General features: G+C 33.6%; 1 protein-coding gene across 6 annotated transcripts in view; it reads right to left on the bottom strand.

The window, feature by feature from the left end:
* Positions 1 to 24,918, bottom strand: part of LOC106054148 (guanine nucleotide exchange factor VAV3-like) — a 60,148-nt gene that overhangs the window by 9,270 nt on the left and 25,960 nt on the right. For 2 of the 6 annotated variants that reach the window (XM_056042542.1, XM_056042548.1), the window contains 15 exons: positions 24,586 to 24,677; positions 23,325 to 23,354; positions 20,267 to 20,312; positions 16,781 to 16,801; positions 13,917 to 14,006; positions 12,880 to 12,894; positions 12,501 to 12,610; positions 11,214 to 11,303; positions 10,322 to 10,353; positions 8,613 to 8,660; positions 6,782 to 6,817; positions 5,633 to 5,763; positions 4,732 to 4,791; positions 4,290 to 4,444; positions 592 to 714 (listed from right to left, as the gene is read on the bottom strand). In XM_056042542.1, coding sequence (XP_055898517.1) covers positions 592 to 714; positions 4,290 to 4,444; positions 4,732 to 4,791; positions 5,633 to 5,763; positions 6,782 to 6,817; positions 8,613 to 8,660; positions 10,322 to 10,353; positions 11,214 to 11,303; positions 12,501 to 12,610; positions 12,880 to 12,894; positions 13,917 to 14,006; positions 16,781 to 16,801; positions 20,267 to 20,312; positions 23,325 to 23,354; positions 24,586 to 24,677 — 1,079 coding nt within the window. Of the gene's footprint in view, positions 1 to 591; positions 715 to 2,900; positions 3,035 to 4,289; positions 4,445 to 4,731; positions 4,792 to 5,632; positions 5,764 to 6,781; positions 6,818 to 8,612; positions 8,661 to 10,321; positions 10,354 to 11,213; positions 11,304 to 12,500; positions 12,611 to 12,879; positions 12,895 to 13,916; positions 14,007 to 16,780; positions 16,802 to 20,266; positions 20,313 to 23,324; positions 23,355 to 24,585; positions 24,678 to 24,918 lie in introns of all 6 variants that reach the window. The other 4 variants (XM_056042543.1, XM_056042544.1, XM_056042545.1 and 1 more) reach the window with 4 other exon arrangements.

Below are 24,918 nucleotides of genomic sequence, written 5' to 3'. Positions count from 1 at the left end.
ATATATATATATACATATATATATACATATATATATATATATATACATATATACATATATATATATATATATACATATATATATATATATATACATATATACATATATATATATATATATATATATATATATATATATATATATATATATATATATATGACCACATTCTTATATGCTTGCGAGTCTTGGACGCTGACTGCAGAGCTAGAGAGGAGGATCCTAGCAATGGAATTGGAGATGTTGCAGAAGACATTTAAATACTGCATCACAAATGAAGAAATTATAGACAGGGTTACTACAGGCTAACTATAGTAAAAAAAATGCAAACTAAAACCCTTTGGCTGGCTTGCAAAAGGAACAATACCATGAAAAAGAATTGGCAGACAGAGAAAGCGATGGGAAGACATAAAAGAATGGACAGGCCTGTCATTGAAAGAGGTTTTATCGAAAGAAAAAGACAGAGAGGAATGGAGAAAAGACGGGCGACAGATCTTGCGTGGTGCCCCATGGTCCAACAGACTAAGAGATAGGTAAAGGTGAAAGGGACATAACTTATGAAAATCCCAAAAACTAATTCAAATTAATGCTTACTTAATACTGAGACTCAATTCCCCAGCTCTGGCAGGGTTGTTAGTAACTCTGATTAAGAAAGTACCATCAGGTAGTGGATCTAGCGCCTGCTGAGCACCCTGTCTTTCCATCTCTCCCACATACCTAAAAATATGAGGAAAATAAAAACCATGGTCTTCCTTTATAATAGACATTGAATTCTTCCATTACTTACTTTGCAAATATTTCTTTAGTTATGAGGAGAAAAACCTTTCTTAATGTTCTCTAAGGCGAGATTCAAAGTAAAATTTCAATAAGCTAATGTTAGCTTTATATTTTCATCTAATTTGAAGAAGTTTTCATAGAAATAATTTAAAATTGATTTCAAGATTAAAAATTTCTAATTTATAAGACGTCAAAAAACTAAAACAAACACTAGTTCTATGTTGTAACTAATAAAAAACCAAATGCATCAAAACAAACAACTGTCTATGAGCAAGGCTAAACACAGTCAGCTGAAATGAATTATCCAATTAAGACTTACTGTTTAAATGCACAATTCAGGCCATGGGAATCGGGTAAGTACGCTTGAAGTTGGCTTGGCTTCCTATAAAGGGGGCTCGAGGTTCGACACCCAACTCAAGCAGAGTTGTGTTTACTGAGCGCCTAAAGGCAGCAGGGAAAACCTCCCAGATACCTCCTCCCCCCCACTGGTCAAAAAACAAGATTGGATCATAGTGCTCTGAGCATGGTTATAAGCATGAACGTAGCGCTATATAAAAGCTATAATTATTATACTTTGTGCTTTTTGGTTTAAACAAGGTAAAACAAGGTAAAACTAATCGTGGATTTCAAATACACTACCAGTCATGTTTTCAAGAGAAGATACAAACAATACAATAACTTTTCTCAACTAGACTTTATCTCATTTTTTTGAATTGCAGAAAGTGTACAGAATCCACAAAAGGTTTGGCACAGTTAAGTTTTTTTTAATGTTGAGACTCTGGTGAGTATATTATGAAATTGAAGAATTTGTAAACTCTGTTTTTGTAAGGGAGAGAGTGTCGTGGGTATCGCTATAATAGACTTTTTTTAAGCCTTAAGGTCTCAAAACGTTTATTTTTGAAAAATTATGTGGTTTTAGTGGCAGAATTTGTGACATATGCCTATTTCCTAGCTTGTCTTCCCTTATTGGTAATAGGCAGTGTCTGAGATCGATGAAAACCAGAAATATTCTATATTCTTCCTTTGCATCTCATTAGCTTTATTTCCCCTGAATCCCTTATCACCACGATAGCAATGTCTTCCATAAGATATTTAGAATGTTGAAAGGCTTAAGCTGGGAAGTCCTTATAAACTAAATAGCTTCATATCCATTCCCTTATCATAATTGCTTACAAAACATAGTCGTTGATGTTCAATGGGAAGAAACCCTCTCAGGCCCCCTCCAAAAATTACATTAAGTTAATGGACCAATAACTGCAGGGCAGGAACTAGTCATGCAACTAAGTGGCAACATCTCAAAGCAAGGAAACAACAAGTGGAGCTATAGCATAGCACTGAAGCTGCCATTTCAATCAATGCAATGACTAAAGCTGGCAGAAAGATTGGTCTACCAAATAAGGTTTTTGTCAAGTGTAGCAAGAGGAAAGATTTTCTCATGATAGCTACCCATTACACAGTCATATCTAATGGATCAGGAGGCGTGGTGGCTGAGTGGTAAAGCACTTGTCTTCTGAAACAAGAGGCTCGGGTTCGAATCCTGGGATTCTAAATTTCAGGATTTTTAGGGCACTCAAGTCACCCAACTCATTAAAACCTGACATTTATTGGGGACAAGTAAAGGCTGCTGGTATTGTGCTAGTCACATGACACTTTTGTTATACGTGGGCCAAAGAAATAGATGTCCATTATATCATCTGCCCCAAAGATTGCAAGGTCTGAAGGGGTACATTACTATGTAATGGATTAAGATTAAAGGGTTCAGGATTATTTAAGGTAAAAAAAAAATAAAAGAACATTTTTATGTTTTTTGTTTCTTAATTTGTTTTTCGTTTCAGGTGGATTCCTATAAATAAAAAACAATGTATGCCTACGAGTTTTAAGCATGCAGGGTCTTAGTTGTGAAATTTAAAGAATACAATGCTAATGGTACTAGTCATAAATACTTTGACCATAGGAAACTCAAGACATTCATGCTGTGGTAATTTAAAGTTGAGATTACACGATTGATACAAAGGGTAAATTATACTCACACTTCACTGCAATGACATGGAAGGAGTGTGTGTGGTGTGTGTGATTGGGGGGGGGGGGGTAGTGCAAACACACAGGAGTACTAACTATAAACATACCATGGGTAACTGTTCAGTTTGGCTACCTGCTGCTGCAGCTGACGCCCGGGAGGGGGCCTAAGCAGGGACGCAGGACTGCTGCTCCCATTGGACATACCCCACTGCTCGTACGAGTCTCCTCGAGGCGTTCTAGTCTACAGTACAAAATGCACAACCAATAAGCATGCGATGAGTTAAAAAAAGAAAAAAAAACAACAAAAGAATGATAAAGCAAGAACATAGTCAACAACTGAAAAGGTTAGAACAAAATCTCAAATTCAACATGCTGGGGGGTGAACGAGTTCTGCTGATTGATGACAAGCCCGCATACTTAACATAACAAGTCTCTTCTTGGGACACTCCCTGTCCATGTCTAACTAAGATTAACTTTACTGTCATTTCTTTTTTGGGTAAATGTATGCTCTACATAATTATGAACTACAGAGGCTGTGGGAAAAAGAATTCTGTCTTTGTCACACAATACAACAACATCAACATGCAAGTTAATATTAGAGACTCAACATGACAGAAGAAAATCACAGGATTGAAATGTAAAAAAAAACAAAACACTAACTGTAAGTAACAAAGAGAAAGTACATGCAGTTCATCTAGATATAGCTTTAGAGAAAATGATGATAATTATAAGACAAATTTTTCAAAATCCAGAGGAGGATAAACATAAAGCAAAACATTTCATCCCCATAGAAACAATTTCTTAGAAACAAAGAATCCAATGTTTTAACAACACAGAAACCAACGTTTCAAAAAAAACATAGAATCTAATGCTTCAAAAACATAGAATCCAATGTTTAAAAAAAAACCCATAGAATCTAATGCTTTAAAAACATAAAATTCAATGTTTCAAAAAAAACATAGAAGCCGAAATTTCATCTCCTTTAAGTTCTATGTTCCATATTTTGTTTAATGTAGCCCAATCTTGTTGATCAACACTGACATGTGATGCCACACTTAACACATTACAACTAACCAACTTTTTTTTTTTACTTTAGTGACAATGATCATACAGGCAAACCTTAAAAAAATATGTTGCCATGAAAGTTTGATACAGAAACTTCTGATATTAAATACGTTTAATACAGCTAATTTTGCTATTATATTATATTTATATTATTGGCTCCGGGGGCAGTTTCCTTTCTTTCTCATCTAGATGAAAAATATGTGTGGCCAAAGTGAGTTATGAACAAAACAAGAAAAAATGAAGAAATCTGGTGAGTATGAACAAACACACACAAAAAAAAAAAAAAAAAAAAAAAAAAAAAAAAAAAAGGGAGATTCTGTTAATAAAGAAGGAGGAAAAATGCACAACAATATCAACAACAAAAGTAGAAAGCTGCCCAAAGTGGTGTGGCAGGGCGCAAGCATGTTTTCAAACGGAGTAACTGTTCATACCAGAGCTGCGAGGGGAACCCTTTGGGCTCCCTTTTCTTGGGCAAGGCAGGCACGCAGCCCGAGTCTTGCTCCTGGGGGCTCTCTCTGGTTGATTTTAAGCTCCCACCATTCTGGTTAAAGCTACTGCCGCTAGCTTGTCCAGTCAGTTTCAATGCCTTTGGTTCACACCCAGAAGAGGTGGGGTAAACAAAAAAATAATAGAAAGACATTTCATTACAAGTTAAGCTTCTGAGTTTACTTGCTATAGATATAACGTTTAAAATGTTTTCTACACTGAAGCATAATAGCATAGCTAAACCATTTGGTTACTATACAATGAGAACTGTTATTCTGGTAGTAGTGTAGAATCTGATGCTCCAAACTATTTTCCAATGTGTAGATACTTTCAGCATCTCAAAGAGAATAATGGAAATGAAGGATGAAAGATATGAAAGACACTTACTCTCTTCTCTTTGACACAATTAGAAAGGAAGTAACCTTCTTCACCCATTGATGATTTCCCCTGAAATAAAAAAATGTACAAGTTGGTCAAAAAACAAAAGCAACAAACCATTACTAATGTCTTTCTTTTTTTTTTTAAAAACTTATTTGCTCACTTTAATTTCAATGTCAAAGTTTGGAGCCAAGGGAGTGAAATACTTTTTTGTAACTGACAACAAATGTGAAATAGTGTCATATTTCCAATTTCATTTACACATTGGGCTCTCTGTAGGGTTTCTTTTTTAAATAATTTGGTGGAAAACAGAAAATAGCAGTCCACATCACTAGAGAAAAATAAGGGAACTCTCTTGCTTTATTTTTATTTAATCCATTGGACAGTAAGATTTCTTGTCATTGAAAAGCTGAGAAAAGTGAGCTAGTGCTAGAGCTAGTGTGTCTTCCAATAAAACTCTACTCTACTGCACTGGAGCTAACCTTCATTCTGCTACTCTATGATTTCACTGTTACTTTAATGAGTATGACACAAGTAATAGAATACATAAACTGCACTCAAATAAAGTCAGGTGTGTTTCAAAAGCATGTGTAAAGAGACTTTTTTCAGAAAGGTTAATTCCCAATTTCTGGGATCTTGTATATCTTTTGTCTACCAGTAATCCTTGTTTGTTAAATTAGTTTCTTTTTTTAAGAAATCAACTGAAGTACAGATATAGAGGAAATAAAGAAAGAGAATGCGATGGGAAGGCCACATAAAAGACAGAGAGGAATGGTGAAAGATGGATGACAAATCTTGCATGGTGCCCCAACGGACCAACAGACTAAGGGATAGGTAAACGTGAAGGTAAAAAAAAGTCATTCTCCGAAAGTAATAAAAAAAATTGTTTAACTCAAAAGTCTTGACTTACTTTCCACCAGGTACTGTCAGGCTTGGATATGATATCTATCTCCTCGTTCTTTGAGAGATATAAAGCTGGCCGGAAGTTTCCAGGTGGAGGAGGTTGGCCACGATATGCTGTCTCCACCACCGCCTTGACAGCTGGAGATAGACAAGTTAGAATCAATCCACAAACATGAGCACTCACTAACAGATACAATAAATCCACAAACAGAACTCCAAACAGATGAGGCTAGTCCACATACATAACCTCTCACAAACGGATGTGATCAATCCAAAAACACCAGCACTTGTTGAAAAAACAGATCTAAAATCTTCACAGATATTATAACAGCAAGGATATAAAAAATTTAATAGTTTTCCCCTGGCAGAGATACATCAAATATATTAACACACTATTACTGTAGACAGACACTAAAATAGAATAAATAACTAAATCTTCGGATGACATTTGAGGAATTCATGCAACAGCATGTAGCACCTAGGCAACTTTTTCACTGAGTTATCATAAAACATTTAGCAAACCTAGGTAGAGTAAACTAAGACCAATCGTTATAGAAGACCTGCAACGTCACAACCTGTGGGCAGTTTAGACCAATAGCTTGTTGCCATGACATACAGGCCTTTCCACAAGTTGTGACCTTGCAGGTCAGTGATGAGAAATCTGTAACGAATGGTCTTGAGTAAACTCACTTAACAAAAAGTTCTTGTTATGAATGCCTACCAAAAAGTCATCAAGGTTATTTCTAGTACTGTGAAACTAATGGTGGCAGGTCTGGTTCAGATTTGATGTTAAAAAGTTGAATATAAAACTTTTTATATCTATGAAATTAATAACATATTTCAAGGGGAAAAAACCCAACTCAACTTGTGTTTTTAATAAGGAAAATAACGAGGTAAGTTCAAAAACATGATTTTTTCTCAAATCGACCATTAAAAAAAATTAATGAAACAAAAATTGAAAAATTTATTTCATTACTTAATATCTATTAACTCCTGGAAATTTTATCTGTTCACAACTAATGTTAAAGGCTTGAGTAAAGCAGACTTAAAACTGTATGTATCTCTCTAAAGGGTAGTTCTATTAAGAAAAACTTTCAGCCTAAAACAAACAAAAAGCTGACATTGTCTCAAAAGAGTATGAAGAGTATTGACTTACCAATAATTGGAACTGTTCTTGGAGGCCTCTGTGGTGCTGAAATGCAAACACTAACATTAAACTTCTAATTGAGTAGTGAATAGTTTTAATAACATTTTTATTTTAAGGGAGAAAACAAATGTTCAAGACAGTTTGTTCCTGAAGCCAAAATCTGTAATGTTAATTTGACATTGCTGAAGAAGTTTGTTTATTTAAATCTAGTGGACCTAATCCATTCCCCAAGTATAATTTTGTTAGTTTGTAAAATGTTTGACATGTTTAGGATGCTACTTCAGAATTGAAGATAATTTACTTCCTGGTCCAAAGATCCTGTAGGACAATGGTGGATGGCAGCGGCAGGATATGAGCCTGGGAACCAAATAACGGCCTGGCACGATTTTCACTTGTTAATATCCAAATTTGGCTTAAATATAAATCTAGTGACATTTCAAATTTTGAATATCTTTTTTATTATAAATCTGTTATCTTTGAAAAAAATTTTTTTTTTATTAAATTTTTAAACAAAGTCAATTATTAACATCATCAATTTTTATTTATTAGATTTTTATTTCAGAATGAGTTTAAATTTCTGTATGGGTGTAGTGTGATTGTTTTGCTGAAATTAGCTTGAAGATATATTAAACTCAAGAAAAAATTATATACTACAATGTGTTTCTTCAATGGTTTTTTTTATATAACGGCAACTCCAAACCTGCAGATGTGACATTACCTTGAGAGACAATAAACATGATTGTATGTTTTATATGAGACAGTATAGTTGACTAGATTAACAAAGCACTAAATCCAAAAAAAGGTATGTTTCAAATCCAAGATACAGTCACTCAGTAACAAAGAAGCCTGATTACAATGTGTGTACCCAAGTCTTCCTCTCTTGCACAATAACTCATGTCCTTTTGTACAGCTAAACTTAAAACCTATAATACAATGTGTGTACCCAAGTCTTCCTCTCTTGCACAATAACTCATGTCCTTTTGTACAGCTAAACTTAAAACAGCTGATGAAGAGATTAGTGGCTAACACTTCAAAAACAAGCAACACTTTTAAACAGATAACAAGCTAGCACCTACAAGAATATACAATAACCACTCTTAAAATAGATAAGGATGTAACACGTCCATAAAGGCAAACACAAAAACTACTCTTAGAAACAGATAAGAATCTTACACGTCCTAAAATCTGAGCAAACAAAAAAGTCACATGTTTAATTAATGTAACAGGAACAAGTTGTTGCTGTATCAAAAGAAACAGAGAGAAAAAAAACAACAAGAAAAACATTTTAAAAAATACTTTTAAAAAATAAATTATTATTTATTATTATATCAGTTTGGATCAGTCATGTAATTATCTGTATTTTTTTACCTAGACATAATAACTCTATGCAATCAAAACTTTTTTCCAATAGTTTTTGTTTAGCTTTTAGCTTTCTCAATACGCTTATCACTTGTCTGGACCAGTTGTGAAAGGGGGAGGGAAGAAGGGGGTATCTTGATGAATGTTTACATGATATTTTTTTATATTCATAAAAAAATTTTCACTCTGGGCTTGAGTCCTCAAGGGGACTAATTCAACTCATACCACTACATCTGTCAAGTATGATTTCTTTCCCTTGTTCAAGATACCAAACAAAATAATTACCAATAGTAAATCAACTAATAGGTTAATTTTTTTTAGATTGATTCTTGTGCTGTCAGGTAAAAAGAAATAATTGTGCAAAATTTCAGCTTAATCCTAGATTGGGTGTTTGAGAAATAACCTGTACAAACTTTTTACCATACTATACAGACAGAGTGAGTTGATATAAGCTTTGTAAAAAAAAGGTTAAAGTACTTACGTTGGGTAGATTTTCCTATACATTCTTTATGCACAACTTTTTTAGTATCTGGAAAATTAAACAAGCATTTAAAGGTATAGAAAATGAAGAGTACATATCTTTTAAAAGAAAGAAATAGGTGACTTCGAAATAAGCAAATCAAATTTGTGACAAATTTCACTTGAATATCTTTGCATACATTTTGTTTGTAAAAGTTTCAAAACATTATGTGAGAACTAGAGAGGACTGTGTACCAACCATTGGCAAGTCTGAGTCATGCAAACTTAATAACAATGGTGAATGGGTCAGAATTGACCCAGCCACCTGGGAGACAGAAGCACATGACAGAGCATCATGGCATCACGCTGTGAAAACTGGCGCACACATTGCTGAGGAAAAGAAAACAGCGCTGGCAGAAGAAAAGCGCTAGAGAAGGCCAATGACACTAGCTCCAACTGGAATAACCTGCCCAGTGTGAAGCCAAACATTCCAGACTCACATAGGTCTCACCAGCCACATGAGGAGGAACAAAAGCCCTCAGCCCCGTGGATGACAAAAGTGGTCATCATCGAACCACAATGGACGAACTATATAACAATGGTGAATTAGACATGTTAATGCATTCACCCAAAACTATTTAATTTACTTCTGAAATATTTCGTCTTCTGTCATAGAATGTCTAAAGTGAATAGAGAGTGAAACCACTTGACTGTTCCCAGGTTCATTTTAATGAAAGAAGTTGTGTAAGAACAACAAAAGAAAATAATTTCAAAAATTAAATTTCGAAACAAAATTATTTTCTTCATAAAAGATTTCATTTAAGAACATCTAGCAGACATCTGCAGCCTGTGAGCTCTCATTAATATTTATGAGACCACCTCCACAAGGGTAAAGTGATATGACTAACCAGTAGTGGCTAGGACTAATTCTTTCAAGTGCTTCTTCATCCCTAATGCAATTAGAGCATAGAACATGTCTGAATCAGGCTGAATTGAAGGATGCTTACAAACAAAATCCAAAACAGTAACAAGAACAAAAATACTTTTTTTAATTGTATCAATTTGTTTGGACCAGCCATGTAATTAAATTTGTAAAAGATCTAGACTAACAATAATAAATCTGTGCCATGAGAAATACTTTTACCAATTGTTTTGTTAAGCATAATTTTATGCTTTCAGCTTTTTCGATTGCAAGGTCTGAAAGGGGAACTTTACTACTTTACTTTTTTTTTTTCTAAATGGGCCATGATCCTATCACTTGTCTGGGCCAGTTGGGAAAAGGAGGGGGGGGGGGGGGGGGGGGGGGGTATGTGGGTTAATGTTACTGTAATTGCTTTTTAAATGAATTTTACAAAGTTGCACTACTTGAATTTGAACTCTGGTCTCGAGCCTCCTCAAGGGGACTAATTCAACTTATACCATCACATCTGTCAAGTACAATTTCTTTCCCTACCAAACCAAATAATAAATTACCAAAAGTTAAGTAACTAATTTGTAAATTTTTAAAAAAATAATTCATGTTTTGTCAGGTACAAGAAATAATTGTGCGAAATTTCAACTTGATCTGAGATTGGGTGTGGGAGAAATAATGTGCAGCAACTTTTTACCAGACATACAGAGTGAGTTGATATAAGCTTTGTAAAGCGTTCACAGGCTACCCCCATTACAAAGTACACTTTATATTTTATATAAGAGCATTGTTTATGATGGCAAACACATTCCCTAGCTTACCTGAACATATGTAACCTTGATAGAATATACCTCTGAAAGTAAAGACAATGGAATATAGAATCAGTGAAATAGCTTTCAATGCATGCAATATCTTATCTTATACAATACAGACGTTACTTCAAAAAAAGAAGAATATGTTAGACAAAACTCACACACAGCAAAATGCCATTAAACAGAGCGTACATAGCGTGATCAGGATTTTATAGAATCAATTGTTAAGTTTCCAAATAAAAAATATATGTGTAATTTTGTTCATTACACCATGGAATCCCTACATCTAAGATATATTTGCAGTTATCGAAGCTGACATTTTCAAACTCAGTACCAAAACCATCTTTCTCTATAAGGCACTAAAATGGCAGCAGAAAAATTGGCACTTAATGGGGTAGTGTCCTCTATGAAATAAGTATATATATACTGTTATGATGCCGCAAAATCTTTATGGACATAACTGTCCAAGATTAGTGAAGAAAGTAATTTAAGTTTGTTTGCAGTTAATTTTTTTCCCCAAGCAATTTTAATATTATTGCTTTTATATAGCGTATATTTCATGCTTATAGCATGATCTGTGTGCTATAGTCTAATCTCGTTTGTGAACCTTTTTTTTTGGGGGGGGAAGGGGGTCCTGGGAGAAGGTTTCTGTGCTGCCTTTATGCACTCAGTTAACACAACTCTGCTCATACTTGAGCCCCCTTGTTAGGTGGCCAAGCAGTTGTGGCCTCTCAGCCACACATCTAATTTCTTTGTATGTTTATTAGCTTTTCAACCCAGAAGTTATTCATTTTTTTTGTTATAACCAACTCTTAGATGGTTACATGCAACATTGAAGTAAAATCTCAACAGGTTTGTCCTTAAGTTTACAAAAGTCGACAAGTAAAATAAAAACTCAAACCTGAGCAGTTTCCCACAGACGTCACACTCTCTTGGGGTATCAAAGGTCTGCATGATATAGTTTCTACCAGCAGATGGGTTGCTATTGTCACTGTAAACAAATTTTGGTTAATTAAATGTTGACCAAGTGTTTGACACAGGTTTATAGTTTTAACAAAAGTTATTAACATATTATGCCCATAAATGAAAAAATAGGATTAATCTGAGCCAATTCCTTTCAACGCTTGTCTGATATTTAAATAATCAGGTCATATACAAATTGCTTCAACCTTTTCTGTGACAAATGGTTTACAAGAATAACATTTGCCTCTTTCTCATGATAATGTACACTTGGATAAAACTAAATCAGGATTCCAGATGCTTCCACTATTACTCCATATCCATATCCCTTCATTTTCAAGGCCTTGTTTTATAAGAAAAAAAAAACTTTATAATTGTTGTCTACTTTGCTCCCATCCATAAGAGATATTACTACAGAGCTCTATGATTGATCTACATGAAACATTGAGAAGAAGTTGTAACACATCCCAGATATTCAGGGGATGGGGTAGTAAAACTGTTTTAGATTAGGTTTTCATTTTAACTCTTGTGTTTATGTGTGCAATGTTATCACAGCGCCTAGAGCATACATTTTGCGCGCTAAAATTTAATTATTATTTTTGATACAATCCAAAGAACACTTGCAAGCTCAAACAGCTGCTTGATCAATAGATATAAAGGAATCTTAAAACTTTTTTTTTTTTCAAAATAACAAAGGTTTATTTCAGTAGATGAAAAATGTTTCTTATCTAGCTACCCTAATCTCTAATCTAAAACTGTCTTTATAAGCTTCTGTCTAAACATATCACAATTTGGTTCTACATTAATATTGATCTATCCTACTTGTAGTAGCAATGTACCTTGACAGTATCCAACCTGGAATATGATAAATCCCAAATACCATACATTACTATTCTTTGGGTGGTATTAACACTCTCTCAACCCTCTCCCACCACCAAATAAAAGCAACAACTTTGACCAACTCAGTGCCATATTAACAGCCTCTCAACCCTCTCCCACCACCATATAAAAGCAACAACTTTGACCAACTCACAGTGCCATATTAACCCTCTCCCACCACCAAATCAAAGCATCAACTCACAGTGCCATATTAACCCTCTCCCACCAAACAAATCAAAGCAACAACTCATAGTGCCATATTAACCCTCTCCCACCAAACAAATCAAAGCAACAACTCACAGTGCCATATTAACCCTCTCCCACCAAACAAATCAAAGCAACAACTCACAGTGCCATATTAACAGCCTCTTTCCACTTATCCCTTGCGTCTGCAGTTTTGGCAAAAAAAGTAAAAGCGTTTGCCTTGTCCTGTTTCACCATGATGAATGGAAAGCTCCACTGTAAAAAAAAAACCAACAAAAAACCTAGATATGAGGCAGGTTGCTGAATCAAAGTCAATCATTATTATCAACATTAATGTCATTTGATTGTTTTATTAGATCAGAAAGTCATTTAAAATTCTTCAGTCTTGCTTGGCCATTAATGAACGGTCTTACAGTTAAATGAAATGTAATTTTTGTGTGATTGTTATTTTTTTAAATGTTAGTTTGTTTTTTGAGATGTTAATCCAAAGGTGTCCAATGAGTAGAAGAAAAACAAAAAGTTACCGGTCGCTGCACATTCTGTGGATGGAAAGAAAAGAAAAAAGCAGCATTAGAAAACTAAGAATATCTTAGAAGCACTTCAAGAACACAAACTGTGCCTCCACTCGGACTCACACCTATAACATTCAGATTGGAAGCTAAGCATTATCCCCTCAACCTGCCTGTTAATTCCACCTTATCTACAACCCTTTTTCCATCTACCTTTGTCTACAACCCTTTTCCCATCTACCTTTATCTACAACCTTTATTGCATCCACTTTTATCTACAACCTTTTCCTCATCCACTTTTATCTAAAACCTTTTCCTCATCCACCTTTATCTACAACCTTTATCGCATCCATCTTTATCTACAACATTTTCCTCATCTACCTTTATCTACAACCTTTTCCTCATCCACCCTTATCTACAACCTTTTCCTCATCTACCTTTATCTACAACCTTTTCCTCATCCACCTTTATCTACAACCTTTATTGCATCCACTTTTATCTAAAACCTTTTCCTCATCCACCTTTATCTACAACCTTTATCGCATCCATCTTTATCTACAACCTTTTCCTCATCTACCTTTATCTACAACCTTTTCCTCATCCACCCTTATCTACAACCTTTTCCTCATCCACCTTTATCTACAACTTTTTTTCTAATCCACCTTTAACTACAACCTTTTCCCCATCCACCATTATCTACAACCTTTATCTCATCCACTTTTATCTACAACCTTTATCGCATCCATCTTTATCTACAACCTTTTCCTCATCCACTTTTATCTAAAACCTTTTCCTCATCCACCTTTATCTACAACCTTTTTCTAATCCACCTTTATCTACAACCTTTTCCTCATCCACCTTTATCCAGAACCTTTTCATCATCCACCTTTATCTACAACCTTTTCCTCATCTACCCCAACTTCAACCTTGTTCTCTTCTTAACTCTCTTAGTTCCAAAAGATCTACTCCGAGGTGTTAGTAGATGCACCAAAGTATGTTTTAAAAACTTCAGCACTTGACGGAGAAAGTGGTCCACAAGTTTGTGCCCTCACCTTCTCGTTCTTTTTCTCTGGGATGCTTGGGCTGTCATCTATCCTGAACTCGCCCAGCACTATTGCGTCCTTGAAACTGTACGTGTCCCCCTGTTAAGGAAATACATACAAGGCAAAACATAACGCGTGAAAACAAAAACAATGAGTCCATAACCCATAGGACATCGATGGAGTCTACCAAGCTAAATCCAATTAACTACTTTATAGAGTTAACATCATCTAAAAACAAAATGAATTTTTCTAAAGGAATCAGCAGTATGGACTGGACATAAACATGACAGGCTTAACTTTTTTTTAAAATGACACTCAACATGTCACCTCTATGCAGAGCAATTAACCACAGCAATATATTTACAAAAAGAAACTGCTATTCAATATAGTTTTGTTTTTTCTTTCAAGAACATTTATCTAAACCAGACAAGGAGAAAAATATTCTGACAAGCTCATGGCAGCAATCAAGCTATAATAAATTACTTTTTAATTAGCAGGAACATTTCATAAATGCTGCATGTATCGATTCACTGCTGACATTACAGTTAATGGTTATATTTAAATACTAAGATGGCATTTTGTTGTCAATGAAGCAGGTACTACCACCTACATGATTGGAAAGTGCATCAAGCGAATATGATAACATAAGTATAATGCTTAAGATACAAGGACTAGGTTGGCCAAAAAGGAGGTGGGGTTATGGCATGATGAATTCCTAAAAAAAAAAAAAAAAAAAAAAAAAGCTAACCCATTTCTAAATGATAACCAGACAAAAAAAATTATCTATATATTTATGTAAACTCTCTAAATGAAAACTTTCTGAAAAAAAAAAAAAAAAAAAAAATCTATGCAGATTTTGCAAACCTATTTTATGTGGATAAAAAAATTAATGGGTACCTATCATACTATAATTTAAGTGTAGCACCATGGTAAGCTTAAAACATATCCAAGTAAAATGATTTGATACACAGATTAGTATTTGTTTTTTTTTTTTTTTGCACAAGAAGAAGTGGAACAAGCTATTACTGGTCCAGCAAATGTCAGTAGTTTTATCCCACATCATTTATAATAAACTAGTGTTAAACAAGTTTAAATTGATCAGCATAAACTGACTGATCATAAATTGTATAGAAGCAGATGTAGGCTTATTTTCAAGAATACAATCTACTAATTGCAGTGAAAATATTTTCAAGAGGCTATCCTATTTAAAAAAAAAAAAAAAAAAATAAGTTATAAAACAAACAAAAGTGAACAGAACAGATTTTAGGCAAACTAAACCAAAATGAAGAATAATTGTTAGATTCTTAGTCTCAAACAATGAAAGGGTACAATAAAACAAGATTCGAACCAAACCAACGATGCAAGTTACTTGAGTGCTTCAAGACATTATACTCAAGTGGCATGCATACAGTTCCATTTTATATGACTTTGTTATTTATCACGTATTTCATTGAGCTTTCTGTTAATCATAATGCACATACATTGAAACATTCCTTTTAAAAAGCTTGGATTCAGGGAACTGCGTGTGAAGGAATGTAACAACAGAGGTCAGCCTCTATCAAATCAACAAATCAAAAGTCATGCAAATGACTTAAGTTTAGAGAAGCTAATTATAGAACAACAACAAAAAATGTAATGCTTGAAAAATTAAGATTTTTTTTTTTTCAAATATCAACCAAAAACAGACAAAAGAAATATTTTGATAAAAATGATTGTGTGTTCCCACATGAACAACAGGCTTCACAGACATGCAGCTGGACAGGATAGTACTATTTTTAACATACAGACCATCATGCATTAGTGGCATCTGCTTCTGTTCTTTCAACTGAGAACTTAATAAAGCACAATGAGAAAGAGCTCCTCCCTATGTTACAACAAGAACTATGTCTAAGGAAGACAGACAAGTTTTATTAAGAGAAAAAATAAAAGCTTTTTAAAATGAAGCAAGGATGTCAGGAGTATTAATTGAACATTAATGTAAAACATAGCAAACAAGAAGAGTTTTTTCCCCTTTCCTGATCCCCCTCATGATAATTTGTTTTTCCCAGAGAACCTTTTCAACTGTATTATCTCTTGCATTGTCAATTGAGCCTTGTCAAAGTTACCTAAGAAAATATTAACTTGTGATTTGTTTTTAATTTTCATTATTTGAGATGATGAACCATTAAATGGTAACGCACCTGGCCATATTTATTGCCTTAATAATTACAGCTAGTTTGCCAGGGTCAACTTAAAAACATCTTCAAAATCCATATTAATATAATTCAGGCTTGCATAGGAATTATACCTATTTGTACATAACATAAAAAAATATTTTACCGAAAAATATTCGGTTAAGGATTTAATTATGGTTTATAGCCAGGACTAAGCCACTAAACAGTAATAGTTAGCTCACCAAACAGCTGGGATGAAGTTTATCTTGAAGAACGTGGCTAATACTTTCTGGTCATGGCCCAGACTTCTAAAACTGCTTTAAATAAGGGAACTAATGCCATCACAGGGTTATTTTAACAAGTTAACTTCTACATCTGAACTTGTACCCAGAATTCTGAAAACTAGCCTCACATTTAGATAGAGAGATAATACAGTTATGTTGGTTATAACGATTTAGAATGTAAATTTTTTTGTTTTCTTTTCATCCGAACCTCGATCTGGACTTAGTAACCCTTTCAGAATACTGCCAGTGTTACTTTCGGACAACATTGTGCCAAATTGGGGGAAAAGGAATCTGTTAATAGTTGTAACAATTTAGTAACGAATGAGAGAGAGTGAGATAGAGAGAGAGAGAGAGAGAGAGAGAGAGAGACAAGATGAAGAGGTTAAGAACATTCTCTCTAATTTTATGCTTTCTTTGTCTCATACATAATCCTTACCCACAGAAACTTGTCCACCATCTACAGACAGGGTGGGGGGAGCACAAAGGAGAAGAAAACAACCAAATTAATGACACATTGGAATCAGGGGTGGAGGGAAAGGGGGGGGGTCTGGTTGGGAATGACAGCTGTCAGTGGGAAAACTAATAAAAAAAAAAAAAAAAAACAAGATGGTACAATTAATTAAAATAACATTCAACATTAGTTGTCATTAGTTGCCCAAGATATAAATTATTTTTTTTTTAAACCTAGTTAGATCAATAGATGAACCATAAAGAGAAGTCCCACTGACAAGCTGTCACACAAATTAGAAGACGAGCCTATAAATAAAACTTAAATGTATTATAATTTTTAAAATGTTTCAATTTGTCAGCTCTCTCCCCTAATGCATTTTTATAAAACATTTAGACATACTTCTACCCTGACGCCAGGGATAAATGACATAAGAAAACAAACAGTTAACCTAGCTAGTAAAATAAAACAAAAAGTATTATCAACATTTTTAAATAACAAATAAATATGTAAAACAAATTCCAGAATAAAAGATGTCTACAAGTGACAAAATAATAGATAATCCAGTAGAACAGGCTTTAAAGCAAAGATATCATGAATGGTCTTTGATGCAATTAAACAGACAAGTCCTGGCAAAGTAAATAAGGAAGTAGTCTGTATTTTTTAACAGGTCAGCTGCATAGGTGCAGGGGGGAGGGAGAAATATATTAATTGTCCCACAAACATGTTTTCATCTTCTGTAAAGAATATAAACCTACAATTAAAAAAAAGATTTTCTGGGCTATGTTTCTACTTCAACAGTGAGACATGACTAGCCAGATTGTTTACTTTTTTTTATACAGCTTTGAAATACTGAAGACCCATGACAAGCAATTAATAGCTATAAAAACGCACAAACTTTTATGGCTTTGTTCATGAGCACATTATCAGCTGTGATGCATAAGAAAGCCACATTCTATGCAATTGATACTTGGCTATATGAGCAACACTTTAAGCAGAATAATTCAATGAATGGATTCAAAATTGGTATGTAACTGACTAGACAGTTTGTCCAAATGAAAATATATTTAAGAGTAAAGCTTTTGAAATGTGAATTAACCAGTAGCACAGTTTCATCCATTGGTCAAATTCTTTTTTTTTTTTTTAGCATCAACATCATATATAAATAAAAGTCTTTGGTTACAGAAACAATTTTAAATCAGGTCAGGCTATGCAGTCCTTACAACCAACAGGGAAATTTCAAGACTTATTCACCAGCCAAAATACAACTTCAAATTAAAATGGCTTAACTGCTTCTTCTTCTTCTTCTAGCCAGCTTTTTGCTGCTGAGCTGTGGGCTCTTTTGCAGACTGGGCCAAGGAAAAATAGTGTGCTGTTTTCTTCAGCACAAATGGCTTAACCAAACATTTTCTCTAAGCATCTATTCTATATAATGATCAATAGCAAACAAATTCAGTAAAAAAAAAAAACAAACTAGCTGAATACTGAAGAACATATGTAACTTCTAAAACCAATACCAACAAAGTGAGGACTTGCTCCAATGTAGGAGTTTGAAGAAAGGAATCCTGTTATAGAATCTTATCTTTATGATTTAAAAATAAAGATCAGAAAATGGCTTTTTGCCCTTCCCATCAGCTATAATGCTTGCTATTCTAGAGCCATTCTAGCCTGCCAGGTAGCTAAATAAAACAATCATTCTAAAATAATGTTCAACACTGTTTTTAGTTTAATCATTAATACTAAGTTTCTACACATACAAAAAAATGTTATGTACATGGCTGTAAATATGTGTTTGATGACAGAAAGATAATAAGGTTACACATGTCTACCACATATAAAAACCAGTCCATTCTGAAACACTGCTCTAGCTACATCTGAATGTGCACTCACTCGTAGGTATAAAAGTACACTTAGAGATACACATGTATATCACTAGGACTAAAGACACACTGGCATTCCAATGCAAACCTGTGGCCAAAGTAAAGACACAACAGAACAGAACAGATGTAATAGATTTACAACACACACACACCATTACAGGAGGATGCAAAATAGCATAGAAGAGTTATACCATGATAAATGTAAACTATGTCTACTTTTACACGCCTATTTAGATTTGTATCCAAAAAGTTTTCCAACCTTCCAAGTTAATTTTCTGATTGTATTTTTTTTTTCAATATTACATTAATATTTTCAGTGTAAAATATGTTGAGCAATGAGAGGTCTTTTCCGGGTGACAAAACAACTTAAATTACTATTTCAAAATAAGATTTGCCAATGCCAAGCCTGAAGACCTTTGGAACCAAAACATTTTGAGAAGATATATTTCTTCTGTTGCCCCAATTTGATATACCTCAAAGAGACCACAACATCCCAGCATAACCAACATTTTGTGACAGTGCAGAAGAGTTGAGAAGAAAACAGCTTGCTACTTTCCCTTAACAGACTGCAAAAGAGCTTGCAGCTCAGCAGTGAAAAGCTGGACAGACCAAGAAGACCTATTTCCTAGTTATTTCTTTCTGAACACAAGTGCTGTCCAAGTCTAAGAACAATCTTTTAAACAGGGGAAAAGAGAAGCCCTTAGTTCTAACAAACAATAATTAGGTAATGAGGATTGTCTTTGAGTACAAAGTATTGTGAGTGGCTGCGCAGTCTAAGACCTACAATCACAAGCCTAATAATCTTGGCAACTTTTATTCGAATACAGAAAAACTTTTTATTCACTTACAGCAAAACGTTAAATGACATGAAAATTGAAGCTATCTTGCTGATATACAGTAGCTTCTATTACACAGGCTGATAACAAAAGTCTTATTTCAGCCACATCATAAGATGTAGTAACAAAGCACAACCACAGGCCAAACTATATCAGGCAAATATGTCAATGAAGCCCACATAGCACAGGCCCATTGATGGATATATCACTGCCTAAATTTATGTTGATAAGATGTCCCTTATCTTATTCAGAACGCCAACCTATATCACAAGCATTTTTAAGACTTTAAAGAACAAAGAAGCTGTAAACCAATTAGCTAAATACTCTAAGCCACTCTCACACAACACACCCAATGTAGCAACCCTAACAGTGGAGCTGTCATACCAGTCTTTACACTGCAGCTGTCATAGCAACCCTAACACTGCAGCAGTCATACCAGCCCTAACACTGCAGCTGTCAGAAACCAAACCTGAGAAATAAGATAATATCTCTGGCTTTTAACCATCACTATTCACTACCATCTCTATTACTAAATGAACAGAATACACACTAAATCACCAACTCAGAATGTAGTCCTTTAATAGCCATCAGTAAAGTTCCCTTTTTCAGACCATGTGGTCTATAGGGCAGATGATGTAAAGGTCATCATAATAGCCATTAAGTGCATATTTTTTAACCTAAATAGACTATAAAGACAGAAAAAAACAAAGAGATGTCAGAGAAGTGTCATGGGAAGAAGTGCACATTTACAGACTTACCTTAGCCTTGCACATCAGCATCACTTTGTCAAAGAGAAATATATGTCTGAAAGCAGACAAAAAGAAAACTTCTGGTCAATGTATTGTCCAGCTAAGGATTAGATTAACTTTAACAGTGAAATCACCTAAAAACTAAAATTAGGATTTATTTAAGAGAAACACCATTTTGAAGGTCTTGAGTATAAATCCTGTAAAATAATATGAGGGTCCTCAGTCGAGATATGTTTTTTCCCAGAGGAATCGCATGCTTTTTGAAGATCTCCAGTTTATATCCTGGAAAGATTTTTATTTTGTAGCATCAATCCTGTAATATAATTTCAAATAGTTCCCATGTCTCTCAGGTAAGCAGACATATTCAAAATGTCCACATTCTTATTACAACCAGATTTGCCCAACAAGAACTTCGAGATCAAAATCCCCATGTAAACCTAGTTCAATGGAAACATCAAGTTTTATTTACAGTCTGTCTAGCGTTATACAATTTATTTTGCTTTATACATGTCAACAGTGTGCTTCATACATGACAACAGTGTCAAATTGTGAAGTTGCAGAAATTGAATGCATAGGCAAAATAAATAAAAATAAACTATCAAGCTTAGTAAGAAGACCATTAGCAGAGCTTATATTTTATGCATATTTTTTTTTAAATTCTTGTCAATATCCAATGAATCCGAAGTAATGGCAATAATGGAAAATCAATTAATGTTAAAGATTACAAAGAAAAACCAAAACATTATTTGTAAATGGTGTGTAAATATTGCATCCCAAAAGAAAATAGTGAAAAAAATAAACTTTAAATGCCAAATTAATTAAAAGCTAAGATTCAATGCATTTTTTTTAATAGCTAGGAGTCAACAATATTATCTTCTTTCTACATAAATGATTCTGATCCTTTAAGATAAACAAAAGTTCATTCATTCCAAAATTACAGCCCTAAGTGCAGATACTTTTTAAGCATTTGTCATGTCATAATGTAAAAGCTTAAAGAAGATAGGAATAAGTAAGTTGTACTCAAGCAATTCTATCTTAACACTTAGAGAGAAACAATCATTCCATTTAGTGCTTTCTATAAAGAAAACTTGTGAAATGCTCTATGACAAAAAAAAAAGCTTATCAAAGGGGAAAAACTCTGCACTTATTCTCCCATTAATAAAGAAGTGTAAGTTATTTCTCAATTTGATATCAAACAAAATAATGACTAATAATTAATTGACTTGTTAATTTTTTTTAAAGATTCAGGTTTTGTTAAAATTTCAACTTGATCCAAGAATGGGCATGGGAGAAATAATGTGAATGAATATATAAGGGGACCACACTCTACATATTTAGCCATAACTGTAATATTTAAGGATTAATTTTTCTTGTCTGTATCAAACATAAAATTAATTACCAGTAGCTAATTGACTAGTTTTTTGTTTTTTTTATGTCTTGTCTATGCCAATGAATAATTTTGAAAAGTTTCAACTTAATCCTAAAAAATGGGTGTGTAAGAAATAACATGTACAAACATTTCACCAAACAGAAACACATAAGTAGTTTTTCAGTCTGCTATTGTCCTATCATTCAAGAAGTGTTTACTAAAGTCTGGTCTGACCCTATGTTCAATTGTCTGCCAGAGATTCTTGATTAGATTAAAAAAAAAAAAAAAAAGACAGTTCTTCATTATGAACTAGAATCTTTTAGTTCTTCAAGTAGAAATCATACAATAGTATCATCGTCATCACCTTTCCTATGCATTCCTCGTGAACATAAGGCCTCAGTAAAAACAGGCCACCCTCCACTGTCTCTTGCTAATTTTTGTTTATGGCTTCCAAGCACTATCCTGTCCTCTTGGCTTCATCTAGTATACTGCCTCACCATGTTTTTTTTGGTCTTCCTCTACATCTTGTGCCCTGGGGGTTCCACTCTAAGGCCTGTCTAGCTCTGCTGTTGGTATCTTTTCTAAGGGTGTGACCAATCCATCTCCACTTTCTCTCTATATTTCTCTGTCCACCCCTCTCCCACAGTTTGATGTTTTCTATTTTGTCATACTAGTGTATAACCAAGCAACAACACACTTATCTTATATATTACTGATGTTACTTCAAAATAGAAGATAATTACGTCCCAAGCATTTCATGTGTCAATCTAGTCATGCATGTTAATCGATGACTTAAATTCTACTTTATAATTTAAATTCAATAACAGATTACAAATATAAACTGGAAAAGCTTGAAACGTTTGGAGTGAATAGAGCCTGCTATAAGCTTGACTATTCTATTTCTAGTTTTTTGAACAATTAGTTCTAGTAGCAAAACCTAAATAATTGTTTTTTACAATGTCTATCTCCACTACATTTTTTTCTCTTTTGAATAGAATCTGAAAGCTACTAGAACCCAATGTGTGGAAAAATATATTGTTTTCACACTTCTCTGGCAACCGGGACAACAAACAAAGGACTTAATACTTTTTTTTTTTTTAAGCTCACACAAGATCAAGGCATTAAAGTCAATGGTTTTTTTTTGTTGTATGTTACACTGCTATAGAAATTCCACACCTTTAAGTGACAATGAGAGGGGTTTGGACCTATTATAATACTTCTGACCATTAAATAGTCACTTGGGCTAAATTTCAAACTGGAGCCAAAAACATAAAAGGAATGTGGAAAATTACTTAAATTCACAAACAAAAAAAGCATTAGCTTTAAGACTTGGGTCATCTTATGTTTTGGGTAAGTTAAATTTAAATTTACACTACTTGTTAAGCTGCCAATTGCTGTACCAAAAAAAAAAAGGCTTAATTTTAACAGTGCTCAGTGTATGAAAAGATATTACAGAAGCCAGTATAAATAACTGAGATCAAAGCAGAATAATATTTGTTATAAAGCCTCAGAAATAGAGCAGGTAACTGCATGTCAGAATCATTAACAAATTTTGTAACGCTAGTCGTTACAAAAGGGCTTGCAGAGTTTACACAAGTAATGCGTACAAATATTTGCTTGATATTATTTGCTTGAAAGAATTGATTATTTATCCGCCAGGATTTTTGAAGTGATATGAGTACGCCAGCTAAGATTTACCTCTTCTCTGTGTGCCCACTAGCATCTAATCTGTAAAAACAGGGTTACACATCTCATAGCATTCTTAATTTATATATAAAAATCTTAATGTTAATCAGCTGTTTGCTTATTAATCATCTTCATCATAATCATGCGCTTGGGTGAGGACTTCTGAGGTTCCAATCCTCCCCTTCTAAAAGTCCAGTGCAAGAAGGTTCCCTGATCAGAAATCTGTAAATCTTCGACAAGCATAAAGAAAACAAGACATTGTTTCTTTACCTTCTACATGGTTTGAGGAAAGTGGAGCTGTGAAAGCCAAAATTTGGCTGAAAAATGTGCAAATAAGGAACTGAAAGTTCAGGTTCCATTATGTTCACTTAGAATCTACTGGCTTTTAGGGATCAGTCCCAGCACTCGAAACAGTTTCTATTCCCATCTTTCAGAATGGTCAATAACCAAAAAAATTAAGCTGGAGTCTATAATATAGTTAGCTTCTTCTCCATCTTTGTTATAACTTTTTCCTAAACTTCAGAACTAGGTAATCTTTCTGTAACGGTTTTTGCAAAAATTTTTTTATTCGAGCACTAGAAAAGAAATGGTAATTGATTTAGGTGCACAAATTTGACCAGGACAGCTTCTAATCTACAGAGTGGTTGAAACAAATAAAAGAAATATTTCCTTTTTTTTTTCTGCTAATTTAAGGGTTTTAATTTTAATTCACAATTTAAAAAAAAAATGGAAAAGATTTTAATTAATAATATATTATATCTCATTATCTTGTTCTGTTAAGTCTCTAATACAAAAAATTCTAATATCTCTTTTAACGTTTATTAAATATAACAAAAGAAATTAAATATAATAAAAGAAAATGTTATAGGAAGCAATATAAAAATAATGAAAAAAAAAACATTAAATTAATCCCATGTTTTCTAATAAGATCTTAATGTTTTGGGAAAAGAATTTTTTTTTTTACTTTAAAAAAAAAATGAAATAAATAAAACAATAAAAATAAACATCAGTCATTTTTTTAATTCTCTTTTTAGTTAGTCATGTAATGCTTTTCTGTTCTCTTCAAAGGTTATGTTGAGAAACACAAACCCTGTAAAAAGCATGACTTAAGTCTAAATTGCCTATGTGAGAACATATATACTTTAGGACTATTGAGATCTACAACACAAAGTTCCAATGAGCCTTGGATTGTTGAGGACATACTTACAAAACAACAAATACTACGAACTTATACAATATACCAGCAGCGGACTATTTATAAAAAGGGTTTTACCTGTTTCTTTGTCGGGTGTCAGAATGAGACAGGACCTTCAGTTCTCCATCTTTCTGGAACCTGCCATAGTCTTTTAGAGTTGTGTTGGGGGGCTGTTAGTACAAGCAATATTTTCTATAATCGATGCAATGAAGTTAAAAACATTCTAAATCAAAACACTAAAAGGTAACTAACATTTTAGGTAATGTTTTCAACATGAGATTGTTTATATGTTGCTAAGATACAACAATGTAATACACGTAACAAAAAAAGGTTAAATGCTGAAAAGATTATTTTATAAACTTTTTTTTCCTTTTTTAAATGAAGAAGAACATGATAAAAAAATTATGAACA

Source organism: Biomphalaria glabrata, chromosome 9, assembly GCF_947242115.1.
Source record: "Biomphalaria glabrata chromosome 9, xgBioGlab47.1, whole genome shotgun sequence".
NCBI classification, from domain to species: Eukaryota; Metazoa; Mollusca; class Gastropoda; family Planorbidae; genus Biomphalaria; species Biomphalaria glabrata.
Note: the sequence above shows the minus strand (reverse complement) of the source record. Positions and strands in the feature narration are given on the sequence as shown.